This window comes from Oryctolagus cuniculus, chromosome 21, assembly GCF_051225735.1.
Source record: "Oryctolagus cuniculus isolate XC-2025 breed Fujian yellow rabbit chromosome 21, ASM5122573v1, whole genome shotgun sequence".
Lineage (NCBI taxonomy): Eukaryota > Metazoa > Chordata > Mammalia > Lagomorpha > Leporidae > Oryctolagus > Oryctolagus cuniculus.
The window spans coordinates 13,604,131-13,620,000 of NC_142887.1; the positions used below are offsets into that span (position 1 = coordinate 13,604,131).

The 15,870-nt window shown below is 47.6% G+C and overlaps 1 protein-coding gene across 7 annotated transcripts in view; it reads right to left on the minus strand.

Annotated features, from left to right (window-relative positions):
* The window catches only part of HECTD4 (HECT domain E3 ubiquitin protein ligase 4), a 200,810-nt gene that overhangs the window by 38,274 nt on the left and 146,666 nt on the right, over nt 1–15,870 (minus strand). For 6 of the 7 annotated variants that reach the window (XM_070066217.2, XM_070066215.2, XM_070066216.2 and 3 more), the window contains 8 exons: nt 12,451–12,554; nt 9,493–9,654; nt 9,246–9,394; nt 8,693–8,772; nt 5,378–5,541; nt 4,410–4,647; nt 1,844–1,980; nt 1,258–1,384 (listed from right to left, as the gene is read on the minus strand). In XM_070066217.2, the coding sequence (XP_069922318.2) occupies nt 1,258–1,384; nt 1,844–1,980; nt 4,410–4,647; nt 5,378–5,541; nt 8,693–8,772; nt 9,246–9,394; nt 9,493–9,654; nt 12,451–12,554 (1,161 nt within the window). Of the gene's footprint in view, nt 1–1,257; nt 1,385–1,843; nt 1,981–4,409; nt 4,648–5,377; nt 5,542–8,692; nt 8,773–9,245; nt 9,395–9,492; nt 9,655–12,450; nt 12,555–15,870 lie in introns of those variants that run through there. The other variant, XR_016227112.1, reaches the window with a different exon arrangement.

Sequence of the window (15,870 nt, forward strand, 5' to 3'; positions counted from 1 at the left end):
GGAATAGAACCAGTGCCCATATGGGATGCCGGCACTGCAGACAGCAGCTTAGCCCCCTGCACCACCACACTGGCCCCAAAAGATTTCTTTTATTTAATTGAAAGGGAGAGTTACAGAGAGAGAGGGGGGAAGAGACAGAGAGATCTTTCATCCACTGATCCACTCCCCAAATGCTGCAATGGCCATGGTTGTGCCAGGACAAAGCTAAGAGCCAGGAGCTTCATCTGGGTCTCCCACATGGTGGCTAGAGCCTAAGCACTTGGGCCATCGCCCACTGCTTTCCCAGGCCATTAGCAGGAGCTGGATCAGACTGGAGAAGGTGGAACTTGAATCATTGTCCATACGGGCTGCTGCTTTTGCAGGCAGTGATTTAACTGGATTACCACAATGCTGGCCCCCAAGCACAATTCAAAAAGGGGGCTTTTCTTAGGGAAGGATACATGTGGAAAGAAGCATCAGACGGAATAAACAGGAAATTGAGGCCTGATATTAGAAGATTATGGAACAATGAACTTCGCAATATTATCAAGATAAATAGTGGAGAGGAGAAAAAGAATACTCCAGTACCTAATAGGCAAGTCAGGGACCACTTGGGGAGCCACCAGTTACCTCGAGCAGAGCACAAAGCTGGTTTACACTAACCTTCTCCGGGGGACCTGATGACAGTGCTGGAGAAGTCCCCCACCGTCATCACTCTGTGTGCTGCAGACTTGCCAACAATGTGGCCTGCACTAGTGACGTGGGTCTGCCAGTGCTTCCTGCTAGACAAGCCTGCCCATCATCATCACTGTGATTTGGAATGAGAGAAGCTGAAGGCTTTCTACGGGACAGAGCTCTCCTATGGTCTGCTAGCTGCACTAGCTCATCATTTCTCAGATACATATGAGAGAGCACTATTGCTGACTCCATTTTAAAGATAAGGAAAGCCCAGAGGCTTAAAAAACTTCCCCAAGCTCCCACAGCTGGCAAATGGTGAGTTCAGACATAACTGTTCACCAGCACACCCTACAGCTTCCCATCATGACCGCTTGTTTCATTTCAACAACTCAACAGCCCAAAACACTGCGTCAAACTGATGAGCAAACCAGAGCTCGGGAAGAGCAGCAGAAGACGGCAGCGCTCACTGAAGGCCCAGACAGAGGCACCGGTATGTCTGGCACAACACTCGACGAGCCCCTCTCCTGAGGTGCTGTCCTCATCTCTAGAGCCTAGCTGTGAAGTCATGACAGGGCTCCAGAGGAGGACGGAAGCACAGACCTAGTTGTAAAGCCCCCTTTATCTGGTCCAGGCCTGACTTCCGCTCTGCTTCGTTGCGGAAGCGTCTTCGTATGGTAGGAAAGACCTTGGTCTCCCACGCTTTCACCAGCAGGGCATAGTGGTCCTCCTGGAAAGAGAAGGAAACTCATGGGCAGAGAAGGAACACCTCGTGCAGCCACAGCATTTTAACATACATCTTTCCTGGGGCCTTTACCTCACTCCAACACCAGGAATAGAAAGGCAAGGTACACACCCTCGCACTAAACACACATGTCCAATGCCACGGAGGGACAGCTTGACTAGGCAAACTCTTCCTTTTCCTTGAAAGCCATGGAACGCTTTTGCAGGCTTCTGAACTTACTGCTGAGTTACTATGAAACCACTTCATTTCTCTAAGTCCTGGATCTCCTTGGGCAAAAGAACCCAACAGACACAGCTACTGATAGGTGGTTTAGAAAACTCAATACTCCAGTTTCCACTCAAGCACAATGATGTAACTGGATGTGTAACAACACCAGTCTTGCACCCTCACACCACAATCCTAGGGACCAGGGAGCTAAGCTGATGCTGCCTGCGGGTCTCTTACCTGAGGGATGTCGTCGTCGTCATCATCATCACTTTCGTCATCAGCAATGGGAGGCGGGTGAGGGTCTGGCCCAGAGGTGATGAAATTCTCATAGCTGAGCTCCACTTTGTAGTGACAGGAGGTGTCACTGTCATATTCTGTAACAAAGCATGACGACAGTGACTCCTGAGCAAGAGCACATTGCAAGAATCATTAACTTCTCACCTTGGACAAACAGGATTCCGTTGATTCGCATGACAAAAACTCCTATCCCAGTACACTGGGGAGTGTGAAGCACAGAGCCCAGGAGCAACTGTCATCCATGAGTACTCTGAATCCTGAAGTGGCTGGGGCCAGCCAGTGTTGTGGCAAGGTGGGTTAAGGCGCCACTTGCAATGCTGGAGACCAACATGAGCGCTGGTTCAAGTCCGGGCTGTTTCACTTATGACCCAACTTCCCGCCAATGTGCCTGGGAAAGCAGTGGAAGATGGCACGAGTGCGGGGGCCCCTGTCACCCACATGGGAGACCAGGATGGATGTTCCAGGCTCCTGGTCTGGACCTGGCTCAGCCCTGGTTATTGTTGTCATTTAGAGAGTGAACCAGTAGGTTAAAGATCTCTCTCTCTCTCTCTCTCTCTCTCTCTCATTCTGTCTTTCCCTCTGTGTAACTTTGTCTTTCAAATCAATCAATATTTAAAATGCGTATAATTCATTTAACTGAAGAGAAGAATTTGCCAAGTTCTTCACCACTGAAAAGAATTAAACAGATTCATAACAGTTTTCTTTTTGTTTGTAAAGATTCTTATTTTTTAAATTTATTTTCGGTATTTTATTGATTTATTTTTCAAAAGTTTTCAAACCAGTATCCCTTGGGCCACATTTGGCCTGTGGACATCTTTAGTTTGGTGAGCTTTGTTTTATTCAATTTATTGTGAAATTTTTCAAATGATCAGAAAAGTTCTGTAGTGCATAGCTATATATCCACCACCTAGATCCCACAATTAGCATTTTATTATTCTTCAAAGACTTTAGTTTTTTTTTTTAAATTCTGGTGTTCTCCCTCCCAGAACGCATCTTCATTTCCTATTCTTAGTTTTTTTCACTTTATTTTTCTTGCTACCATCTGCCACTGGGCTATGTTCTCATCAGGCTAATTTCTATCTTTTTAAAAAAGATTTATTGATTTAAAGTCAGAATTACAGAGGAAAAGGAGAAGCAGAGGGAGAGAGGGAGAGGGAGAGAGAGAAAGAGAGAGAAACAGAAACAGAGAGAGAGAGAGATATCTTCCATCTGCTGGTTCACTCCCCAAATGGTCATAATGGCTAGCGCTGAGCCAGGCTGAAGCCAGCAGCCAAGAGCTTCACATGGGTCTCCCACGTGGATGCAGGAGCCCAAGGACTTGGGTCCTCTTCTGCTGCTTTCTCAGGCGCATTAGCAGGGAGCTGGATCAGAAATGGAGCAACCAGGACTTGATCTGGAATGCTGGCACTGCAGGCAGCAGCTTGACACACTATGCCACAGTGTCGGCCCCAATAACTTTGTTTTTTAAAAAATTTATATATTTTTAAAGATTCATTTATTTATTATTTGAGAGGCAGAGTTATAGACAGAGAGAAAGAGGTCATCCATCTGCTGGTTCACTCCCCAAATGGCTGCAATGGTTGGAGCTGAGCGGATCCAAACCAGGAGCTTCTTCCAGGTCTCTCACTTGGGTGCAGGGGCCCAAGCACCTGGGCCATCCTCCCTGCACTCCCAGGCCACAGCAGAGAGCTAGACTGGAAGAGGGGCAACGGGGACAGAATCCGGCGCCCCAACTGGGACTAGAACCCAGTGTGCCAGCGCCGCAGGCAGAGGATTAGCCTATTGAGCCGCAGCACCGGCTGTCATCCTCCACTTCTTTCCCAGCCATACAGAGAACTGGATCGGAAGAGGAGCAGCCAGGAAACAAATCAGTGCCCCTGTGGAATGCTGGCACTGCAGGTCAAGGCTGAACATAGTATGCCACAGTGCTGGTCCCCCAAAATGTATTTATTTTAAAGGCAGAGAGACAGTGAGGGAGGGAGAGGGAGAGACAGAGAGAAATCTTCCATCCACTGGATTGTGCCCCAGATACAAGAGCCAGGAACTCAATCTAGGTCTCCCAAAATTGGTGGCCAGGAACTCAACTACTTGAACCTGCTGCATCTGAGGGAGTGCATTAACAGGAACCTGGAACTGGAAACATTTGAAACTCAAACCAGGCACTCCAAAATGCGAGGCGGGCAACCCATGCTATGTCTTAACTGCCATGCCAAACTCCTGCCCCAGTGACCTCAGTTTTAAAAAATAAGTATATTGTAAAGTGAGATTTCTTCTGAAATTCGGGCATATTTAGCTGTCTTACACGATTCTGCTGGCGCTCAGCAGTGGTAGGCGTTCTGTAACACCTTCTGTATCTTTCCTGCTTCCTCCTGTTCCCCATTTTCTTGGGCCTATTACCATTTACCAAAAGGCACTTGAATCTGCAACCCCAAGTTAGATGGATTCATGGGATTCCTGGCCTTCACGTTCCCCAACAGCAGGGGGCCCTTAGGAGGAGGTGACTTACGTTGCTGAGCGGTAGCCACAGCGGCGATCCGGCACGGTGGCCCATGAGTGCCCGGGTCTGATGCAATACTGGTGCCAGCATCGTTGTCACTGTCAGATGCCATGGCGAAGGGTAAGGCCTCGAAGTTGGCGCTGATCTCTTCCGCCAGGTCGGTGCACAGGTCGGCAGCATTGCGGTGGGCCTGCCCTTCAGCATAGGCAAATGGGCGGGAGCCAAAGTTAGCTCGAGTCTTGGTATTCTGGAAAGGAAGGCAAACAAAGGGTTTGAAAGGACTTGAGTTCATTTTTTAAAACTTTGTTTACCACCCTAAGGCGCACTTCATTTAACATCTAATCAGAAGAATGGCCGCAGCATGGGCTATCCTGAGAAGCCAGGCGGAGGGGCTATGTCTACTGCTGCCTTGGACTCTGAGTGGCTGGCCTAGCCTCTTTTCCCCTGCCTTGCACTCTCGTGCTTCAGCTACTCAAACACAGCAACTTTATTTGTCGCCCTACTGCTGTTCCTTTCTGCCTGCCACCACTGCTTTCGCTGTGCTCTCCACCTGGAACATTCTTTCCTCTAGAGTTGGCTCAAACCTCACTGCTTCAGGGTAGCCAGGACCTGATCAGACTTGCTTGGTTCCATGAAATCTACTCTCATTCCCACCATTTATCAGTTTGTGATTGCACACATACACGCTTATATCCATGTGGTTAGTTGACTAATGTTTGATTCCTCATCTCTAGACAAATCTCTAACCCCATGAAGACAGAAACCTTATCTGTTTTGCTCACTGTGACTTCCAAAGCTTAGCGTGTGTCTGATATAAAGTGCGTATGAATGAATAATGGATGAAACAGGCAGAGAAAGGGTGCCCTCAGGCAAAGGGCCGGCAACAGGGGGTGGTTGGGTGCCTTCCATTCCACCCTGTGTGACAGGAACTAATTACTAAGGAGAATTTGTTTTCCCTTCCCAATAAGGTAACTTGCCTTTTTCTGAATGTGAACCACAGGCCACATCCCACCAGAGACATCCTCGAGATACGGTGGGAGGCGCTGCCCACAGTATGTGAAATAGACCCGGCCCTTGGCTGGCTGGCCTGGAGGAGGCGGAGTCCCTTCAGTTCTCTCCCAGCCAATTCCTGCCACATCACCTGTGGTACAGAACAGGAAGGAAACAACACATTTTCCCCTGGATTGTCTATTACGTGAACTCCTCATTTGCAACCGCTGTGAAGGGCCACATTGTGCAGACTGCATCTGTATTTATTTATTTATTTATTTACGCCCTCAGTTTCCTCCAAAGAGGACATGAAGTTGTTTTAACAGCACAACAGAAACAAACCACTTAAAAAAGACAAGTCAGAAACTCTTTAGAAGATGCACACACACCCAGAGTGTGAGTAAGTTAGTTACCACAACTACAAAGTCAATTGGCCTCGATTTTCCTGGCAGCGAAGATAAAAAGAGAAAATAATGGGAATAATTTTTGAAGAGGAACACAAGTTTTACTCTCGTGACACATGGAGAATTACTTATCGCATAAAGGTAAATGGTAATATCTTTTCTTAAGTTTGTGTAAGATTCAGAAAAAGGCCTTACAAAATATAAAGCTAAACCCACAAGGGGGGCTGGCACTGTGGTGTAGCAGGTTAAGCCACCACCTGCAATGCTAACATCCCATATGGGCACCAGTTTGAGTCCTAGCTGTTCCACTTCTTTTTTTTTTGACAGGCAGAGTGGACAGTGAGAGAGAGAGACAGAGAGAAAGGTCTTCCTTTGCCATTGGTTCACTCTCCAATGGCCGCCGCGGCCGGCGCACCGCACTGATTCGATGGCAGGAGCCAGGAGCCAGGTGCTTTTCCTGGTCTCCCATGGGGTGCAGGGCCCAAGCACCTGGGCCATCCTCCACTGCACTCCCTGGCCACAGCAGAGAGCTGGCCTGGAAGAGGGGCAACCGGGACAGAATCCGGCGCCCCAACCGGGACTAGAACCTGGTGTGCTGGTGCCGCTAGGCGGAGGATTAGCCTAGTGAGCCGCGGCGCCGGCCCAGCTGTTCCACTTCTAATCCAGCTCCCTGCTAATGTGCCTGGGGAAGCAGCAGAGGATATCCCAGGTCCTTGGGCCCCTGCACCCATGTGGGAGACCTGGAAGAAGCTCCTGGCTTCTGGCTTCAGATCGGTGCAGCTCCGGCCAATGGGGGAATAAACCATCAGATGGAAGACCTTCCCCCTCCCTCCCTCCCTCCCTCCCTCCCTCCCTCCCTCCCTCCCTCTCTCTCTCTCTCTCTCTCTGCCTCTCCTCTCTCTGTGTAACTCTGACTTTCAAATAAATAAATAAATCTGGCCTGGCCCAGTCCTGGCTATTGTGGCCATTTGGGGAGAGAACCAGCGGATGGAAGATCTCTCTCGCTCACCCCACCCCACACCGTAACCCTGCCTTTCAAATAAATAAAATCTTAAAAAAAAAAAAAAAAAAAAAACTAAACTAAACCTATAATGTAAGATAGGTGTACTATTAAATCACATTATCTACTTTTACTTATAACTAAAGAATTTTACAAGAAGCAAAGATAATACAAGCCAAGCTGCTTTCTTTCTTTTCTTAAATTAATTTAATTTGAGAAATACTAGAGAGTGAAATAGTGACAGCTCCCATCTGCTGGCTCACTCCACACAATGGCCAGGACTAGGACAGACTGACGCCAGGAGCCGGGAAATCGCTCCAGGTCTCCCACACAGGAGGCAGGAAGCCAATCGCGTGAGTCATCACCGCTGTGTCTCCAGGCCTGCATTAGCAGGAAGCTGGAGTAACAGGTGTGAGGTGGGCATCGACCAACCCAGGCGAGCTGATGTGGGACGCTGGCCAACTGCTTTCTCATGAGACTACTGGACTTTAGGACAGCACTCAGAGAACCAAGAGGGCACGTCTGTGGCCTCCGCTGCTCTCGCCATTGCCTTGGCTATGCTGCCGGCATGTGCCGCCTGATGATTCCTCTGTTGCACATTCTCCAACGAGCGCATTGTGATTGTTTTTGATCACAGCCTCCATGGTTCAGACACGGCCATGGTTCAGACACTCCCATGGTTCAGACACCGCCATGGCTGGGGTTTGTCATGGCTCCCCATGGCTTCCCTGAGCTAGAATGGCAAGCAGGTGTACAGTAAGCACCTGCTGATGAACGGACACTGCAGAGTTGCTACAGAGGCTGAGATTCTGATTCCCACAGAGACACGGGTCTGAGAGCTGAACATGTGCCTGACGTCTGATGCAAAATGTCCCCAAAAGCCAGAATGTGGTAAGACAACACAACAGCAACAAGCAAACAAAACCCCTGACAAGGCTTCCCCGTCCTCCCCACATACCCTGAGGTACTTAAAGCACATAGGTAAGTCCTCTGCTGAGAGGCAGAATTCTTCTCCATTAAGCAAGGGAGAAGCAACTTTGTCCTGAAACGATTTCAGAATCGTAACTTGACAGTGAATGGAGACACTATGCTTCAATGAAAAGAGCAATCAACAAGCAGCTCCCTCATGGGTAAGTGATGGTGACAGTAACCCACCCACCAGAACCCCACCCCACGCAGAGCAGGGAGGTTATCTAGTGGGTGGAGGGACTTCATGTTCCCCAACTAAACATGCCAGACTGTCCATCACATCTAACAAATGAAGTGTTTGCAGGGATGGAGTTAAAGATGTGCTGGCAGAAAGTAAGTCCCCAAACATTTGGCTGCTTCTAACAGCAATGGGACAACGCCTGTATTTTGCTACTGTTGCAGCAGATAGGGCCGACTTCATACATCTACTATTCAGATGAAGTTTCTGTATGGAGGGGAAAAACCAGAGGGGATAGCTTCTTTCTTGAGTTAACTTTCAGTGTGACTGAAACATGCAGGCAGGGGCTTTTTTGAAGCTGGAGCAGATATTGAGGCAGCTGAGAATGAAGTCTAAGCCTGTACCCACCACAATGTGTTTCTCATGAACTTCATGGCTTGTGGTAGAGTCCTTTTTTTCCCCTTGAGGATATGTATCAGCTTATTAATGAAGAGTTGATGCAAGACCAGATGGAAATGTCAGAGAGGAGTAAAATCTCAGAACTTCCTCTTGATGAGGAATGAAAGCAAACGTGATTCCAGAGTTACCAAGCAGAGGCTCTCGCAATAACGGCCTCAGAAAGATGAGCTTTGGTATCAACAAGAGGACAACCACCTGTCCCAGTTGCTTAATCTATTTAACTTAACCTATTTAGACCCAAACCTAGGATCAACAGAAACACACAGGGCAAAAAGGCTCCTGCTGTACTCACCAGGAGAGAGAGTCACATCCAAGCGAACGCTCTTCCATTGCAACAGACTAGAGCCATTGTAATGCACTGCTCGGCCATTGCTGGGAAAAAGGAGGAGAAATCAAAGGAAGCCTGGCCAGCCCCCACGGGGGCAGGCAAGGAGTGGACAGGGCATCAGGAGCACAGGAATCGCCAGAAATTCTAAGAGCTTTTCTCCTCCCTGAAACGCAAATGTATTTCTAACTGGTATTTTCCACTTTTTTGATGGTGGAGATTATTATTCTATTACCTTGGTATTAAAATACCCACACCAGTGTTTCCCAAGCTGTTTTCACAGAATAAAGGGATATGAGATTTGGGAAACAAATAGGTTTCCTACCGCAGGAGAAGAAACGAATCTTGCTAATGTGCACTATAATTCTCCAAAAAATCTCTCCTTTCCTCAAACTCATCTGAGGACAGAACTCTGCTCTGGCTTCCTAAACACCTGTAATCACTTTGAGGGGTAGCGCCAATCTGTGGACTATGGCTTACTTTTCTTTTGTTTCCAGTAAAAGTAAGAGTAGTCACTTACTTATGGAAAAGACAGGTGCCCACTGGATTGGTCCAAGCCCCGTCTCGTTTCTCTGCTTCTGTGGCAAAGCCAAAGGAAACTATTGGTCCAGTGTCATCATCAGTGTCTCCATAGGAGACAATTTCAATTTCCCAGTAAAAAGACGGGGCCTGAAGAGACATCAGAACAGGGCTCAGCCTGGGCCCTAGAACCGCTTTTTCTGTCACATTTGAAGGAAAGGCAAACAGTGTGCTGTGTGCAGACTCACCTGGACTGGCAGGGATGAGGTGGCATAGATGAAAGTGCCCCGGGGCAGCCCGCCCCCAGCGCTGGGGTCAGCCAGGAAAGTGACCGAAGTAAGGTGGGAGGAGAACATGCAGGCGCGAACAGGAGGAAACACTCTCGAAGGACTCCAAGTAATCTCCTTGGGCTACGGCAAGGGAAAAAAGCATCATCAACAGAATTAAACACAAATCCTTTTTCCTTATCAAAGAAGGAAAATCAGTTTGATCTGATGGTATTGAAATATAGGTGTATACTATTTATTTATATTTATTTATTTACATTTTATTCGAAAGCAGAGAAACATGAGAGACAGAGACAGAGAGAGAGAGAAAGGGAGAAAGAGAGAGGAAAAGGAAAAAAGGGACAGACAGGGGCCAGCGCTGTGGCACTGCTGGTTAACGCCCTGGCCTGAAGTGCCAGTATCCCATATGGGCACTGGTTCGAGTCCCGGCTGCTCCACTTCTGATCCAGCTCTCTGCTACGGTCTGGGAAAGCAGTAGAAGATGGCCCAAGTCCTTGCACCCCCACACCCACGTGGGAGACCTAGAAGAAGCTCCTGGCTCCTGGCTTCAGATCGGCGCAGCTCCAGCCGTTGTAGCCAATAGGGGTGTGAACCATCAGATGGAAGACCTCTCTCTGCTTTGCTTCTCCTCTCTCTGTGTAACTCTGACTTTCAAATAAATAAATTTTTTTTTTTTTTTTAAAAAGGACAGACAGAGATCTTCCACCTGCTTGTTTCACTCCCCAAATACCACAGCTGGGGCTGGGGCAGGCCAAAGCTAGGACCTGGGAACTCAATCCATGTCTTCCACATCAGTTGCATTGACCTAACTACCTGAGCCATCACCTGCTGCCTCCCAGGGTGCACATTATCAGGATGCTGGAATTGCAAGTGGGGCCAGGACTCAAACCCAGGCAGTTAAGATAGAACGCAGGCATCCTAAGCAGTGTCTTAATGACTGCGCCAAATGCCTGCCTCAAGGCATACATATATAAATATATATTTATCCCCTCAAAGGGAATTTTATTTAAAAAAGGGGGGGGGCAGTTTCATTCCCCATGCCCAGTCCTATTCCCTAGAAATAATTACTCTTAATTCTTTAGTTAATTTTAATACCTACCTCTATATTTCTCCTTCTCATGTTCATGATGTTAATTTTACTATTCCTTCAAGTAAATATCACTTATCTTCCATTATGACAAACCAGGTTTGAATTGATATCTATGGACCCCTCCTTATAAATATACACAGATGGCCTCAAAACCTCAAAGTTCGCATGTAGTTACAGGATAAATTTTAGCTCAGTCATAATCAGAAGTTATAGCTCCATGACTTAGCCTTTTCTTTCTTTTTCTTTTTCTGACTTAGCTTTTTCTAAAGATTTTATTTATGTGCAGGGCAGAGCTATAAAGAAGAGGGAGAGGGAGAGAGGGAGGGAGAGAGAAGATCGATTTTTCATGCGGTGGTTCACTCCCCAATTGGCTGCAACAGCTGGAGCTGCGCCGATCTGAAGCCAGGAGCCAGGTGCTTCCTCCCGGTCTCCCATGTGGGTGCAGGGGCCCAAGGACTTGCAGAGAGCTGGATCGGAAGAGGAGCAGCCGGGACCAGAACCGGTGGTCATATGGAATGCCGCTGCCGCAGGCGGAGGATTAACTTACTGAGCCACGGCAATGGCCCCACAAGTTTGTTTTTAATTAATTGATTTCACTGTATCCTAAAGAAAGAATTAAAAGATGCATGTAGAGTTTTAGCTCCAAGGACAGGCAGCAGGCACCATAAATGGTGACAGCTGAGAGAATTAGATGTCTGATGCCTGTAGAAGCCTGGGTGGATAAACTAGGCACAAGTGCATGCTGAACTATTAGGCTGCTACTGGTTAGCATGGGAAGGAGTTCACCACCTACTGAAGGGGAAAGCTGGATACAACATAGTATGTGCAGTAGAAATCCATTTTTGTTTAAAAAATATGTAACAACACACTGAAGATGGCAACTGGAGATGTTGATTTTTCAGGTGATTTTTTTTTCTCTTACGTATAGACTTTTAACATTTCTCTGAAAAATAATTTCAAACCTACAGAAAAACTCCAAGAATACAGTAAATCTTATATCATCTTACTTAAATATAACAATTTTCATCTGTGATATAATTCACATAGTATATAGTTCATCCATGCTAAGTGTCCAAGTCAATGGATTTTGGTATATTTAGAGTTGTGCAACCATCACTATGATGTAATGTTAGAATATTTTTGTCTCTGATAAAAGAAATCCCACACCCAGTAAAAGTCAATCTGCAGCCCTGTTTCTATCAACTCTCCCCTTCCCTTACCCCCATCGATGGATTTACCTGTGCTGGACATTTCACAAGAATCAAATCATCCAACATGTGGCCTATGTGTTTGCCTTCTCTCTGTCTGATTTCAGGGTTCATCCACGTCATGGTATGTTAACGCCACTACACCCCTTTTCACGACCTAACAGCACTCCACTGCATGACTATCCCACATTCTGTGCTTTCATTCATCAGTTGATGGGCATCTGGGTTGTGTCTACTTTTTGGCCATCATGAATAATGCTGCTACAAACAGTCACACACCTATCCACTTTTAACATTTTGCCACTTGGGTTTTTTAATTACTCTGTCACCCTCTCTCCAAGGATACTTACTATTATGAAATGGATCAGAGATTTAAACTATTTAAACTTTTTCTGTTGCTGGTAACACAGAAGCTACATACAAGTCAGTCAGCTCTGCTGCCCTGCTGAAGTCCTTCACGACTGAGAATGTCAGCTCAACTGGCTTTGACATCCAAAGACGACAGCAGAGTGCACCTCCAACTGGCTTTGCAAATGTTCATTCTAGCTGTCACTTCACGTGGCATCCTGTGATGACGCGTGCTGCTGCCTGGCAGGGTGTGCGGCACTGCAGAGGGCTCACCTGTCTCCGGTCAGCCTGCAGGGGAGGCGGCGGGGGCCGGGCACAGTCCCGGTAGAGCATCCTCAGCCGTTCACACTGCACCTCCACAACCGCAAGTCGCTCTCCTGCAGAGGCACAGTGCAATCTGTGAAAACCACTCTGACCACCGGGCAGAGCGCAACCCCTGTGGAGCGGCGCCAGAACAGTGACATGCACGGTGGAGGTCACTCCCGTCGTCACAAAGGAGCAGACACCTGAGACGTCCCTACCACAGCACAGCAACACGGGCAAGGGCAGGGGCTGCAGCTGAGGTGTCTGGATTCACAGCCTGGCCCCTTTACTCAGTATTCACCATCTTACTTCTAGCAAAGGGTAATAATTTCAGAGTGGTCCCCCTGTTGATGAGTTCAATTATCCATGATCAAATATAGACTAAAAATCTTAGAAGAAAATTTTAAATTAATTGTAAGCTTCAAATTGTGCAGCATTCTGAGTAGCATGATGAAATCTCATCCTGTCCATCCTGCTCCATGCGAACCATCCCTCTGCCCATCAGAGCTGCACTGTATCTGCTACCTGCCTGCTAGTGACTTGAGGCTGTCTTGGTCATCAAGATCAAATGTGCTGGTATCTTAGGGCTTAAGGGACCCTTATTTAAGGAAGGCCCCAAAGCCCAAGAGAAATGATGCTGGCAACTGTTCTATTTTATTGTTACTGTTATTAATATCTTACTTCATCTAATTTACAGATTAAATATTACCATAGATATGTACACACAGGATAAAGCAAGGGGTCTACAGGGCTTGGTGCTATCTGCAGCTGCAGGAATCCACTGCAGGTCTTGGAACAATCACGCTCAGATAAGGGGGTACAGCCGTATGCGTGTCTCAGAGCACTGCCGTGAGGATGACAGGGAATGACTCAAGTGGAGCCCTTAGCCAGCACCGGGCAAACTAAGTAAGAACTAGTATTCCTATCACCTGACGAATGAAGGCTATTATTCTTTCCACTTGGGATGATTTAAAAAAAAAAAAAAGATTTTATTTATTTATTTGAGAGGTAGAGTTACAGAGAGAGGGATAGAGAGAAAGATGTTTGTTCCATCCACTGGTTCACTCCCTAAATGGCCACAACGGCTGGAGCTGGGCTGATCTGAAGCCAGGAGCCAGGAGCCAGGAGCCAGGGCCACCTTCCGCTGCTTTCCTAGGCTACCAGCAGAGAGCTGGATCAGAAGAACAGCCAGTACACAAACCAGTGTCCATATGGAATGCAGGTGCCGCAAGTAGAGGCTTAACTTACTACACCCCAATGCTGGCCCCTAGGTTGATTTTTTAAAAATTTAATACCTACTGACCACTCCCTATGAGCCAGGCACAATGCTAGATGTTGGAGATTGCAAAGGTGTACAAGCTAAAGCCCTGCTCTAGGAGAGAGGACACACATACACATGCCCCGTGAAGAATACAGCACAAGGCGGTCCTGTGACGGCGATACAAAGACAAGCACAGGCACAGAGGAGTAAGTGATGACTTCATTCCCGCATCCAAAAAGGCTTCATAGTGACATCACTGAGTTAGATCTTAGAAAGGACAGAATGTCAGTAAACAGAGAAGGACTGGAATTCTCAATGGCGTGGCATTACAAGAAAAGGTTTAGAAGGGAAGTGTAAGGGGTCTTACACACGACACACTAAAACACAGACCTAAAGAAACCTCTACAGCTACAAGTATAAAACTCAGAAGAAAATATCAGTGTAAGAAGACACTGGGTTAGGATAAGCACTTAGCCTAGCGATCAAGATGTCTGTGTCCCACACCGGAGTACCTGGATTCAATACCTGGTTCCGGCTGCTGACTTCAGCTTTCTGCTCATGGAGACCCTAGGGGTATGGGGATAGATGACGCAAGTGCTTGGTTCCTGTCATCCAATGGGAGACCTGAATTGAGTTCCCAGTTCCTGGCTTTGGTGTGGCCCAGGCCAGGTCATGGAGCATTTGGGGATATATCTTTTTTTTTTTTTTTTTTTTTTTTTGACAGGCAGAATTAGACAGTGAGAGAGAGAGAGAGAGAGACAGAGAGAAAGGTCTTCCTTTTCCGTTGGTTCACCCCTAAATGGCTGCTATGGCCGGTGCGCTGTGCCAATCCAAAGCCAGGAGCCAGGTGCTTCCTCCTGGTCTCCCATGCGGGTGCAGGGCCCAAGCACTTGGGCCATCCTTCACTGTACTCCTGGGCCACAGCAGAGAGCTGGACTAGAAGAGGAGCAACCGGGACAGAATCCGGTGCCCCAACCAGGACTAGAAGCCGGGGTGCCAGTGGAGGATTAGCCAAGTGAGCTGTGGCGCCAGCCGGGATATCTATTTCAATGTTACCATAAGTGGTATGTTTATTGCTCAGTTTAAGCCTATGGGTGTCCTTGCATGCAGGACAATGGGGTACATGGGGTTAAACATGGAGTTTCAGTGGGTCAGCATTTCACTCTTGGGTGCAGACCCGAGAGGACTGGAAACACTGTCCACACAAACATACAAATGCTGATGGTGTCATTCATAACAGCAAAACCCAGAATACGTAAGTTGGCCCGCAAATTAATGGATAAAGAAAGTGGGGTATATCTATACGATGGAAGTGGAGCGAGTCATGTTCTGGGATTAGGGGGCAGTGGTATGCAGCTCTGTGAATACTAAGACCCCTGAATCACACACTGTGCAGAAGTAGTATGGTATATGGACTATACCTCAGACAAAAAAGATGCTTAGGAAGATTACAATGCAGTCCAGTGAAAGTAAACCACGGGGTGTTTGTAGGACAGCAATGCGTAGTTATTTACTTTCAATACAGCTACTGCCACGAAGCCACTTGAGAGGGAATCTTCAGACACACAAGATACAATCCCACGAGATTAGGAGGATGTGAGAAAGATGAGGCACAGAGAAAACAGGGTTAGCAGTGCTGCTGTAGCTAGGCCAGGTGTGTGGCTGGGTCCTCTGGGTACACCTGCCGGCACCAGGCTGGATCTGGCCTTCCCTGTGGTGAAATGAGAGAGGGAAGCTGCTTGGCTACAGGATTCAGGGAGCTCCAAATAACAGTAGAGTCCAAACAACTTTTGAGAAATACTTTCTATGCGGCTGGTGCTGTGGCACAGCGGGTTAATGCCCTGGCCTGAAGCACTGGCACCCCATATGGGCACTGGTTCGAGAACCAGCTGCTCTACAGCTCATCCAGCTCTCTGCTATGGCCTGGGAAAGCAGTGGAAAATGGTCCAAGTCCTTCCTTGGGCCCCTGCACCCGAGTGGGAGACCAGGAAGAAGCTCCTGGCTCCTGGCTTTGGATTGGCGCAGCTTCAGCCATTGCAGCCAATTGGGGAGTGAACCAGCAGATGGAAGATCCCCCCCACTCTGATGCTTCTCCTCTCTCTGTGTAACTTTGGATTCCAAATAAATAA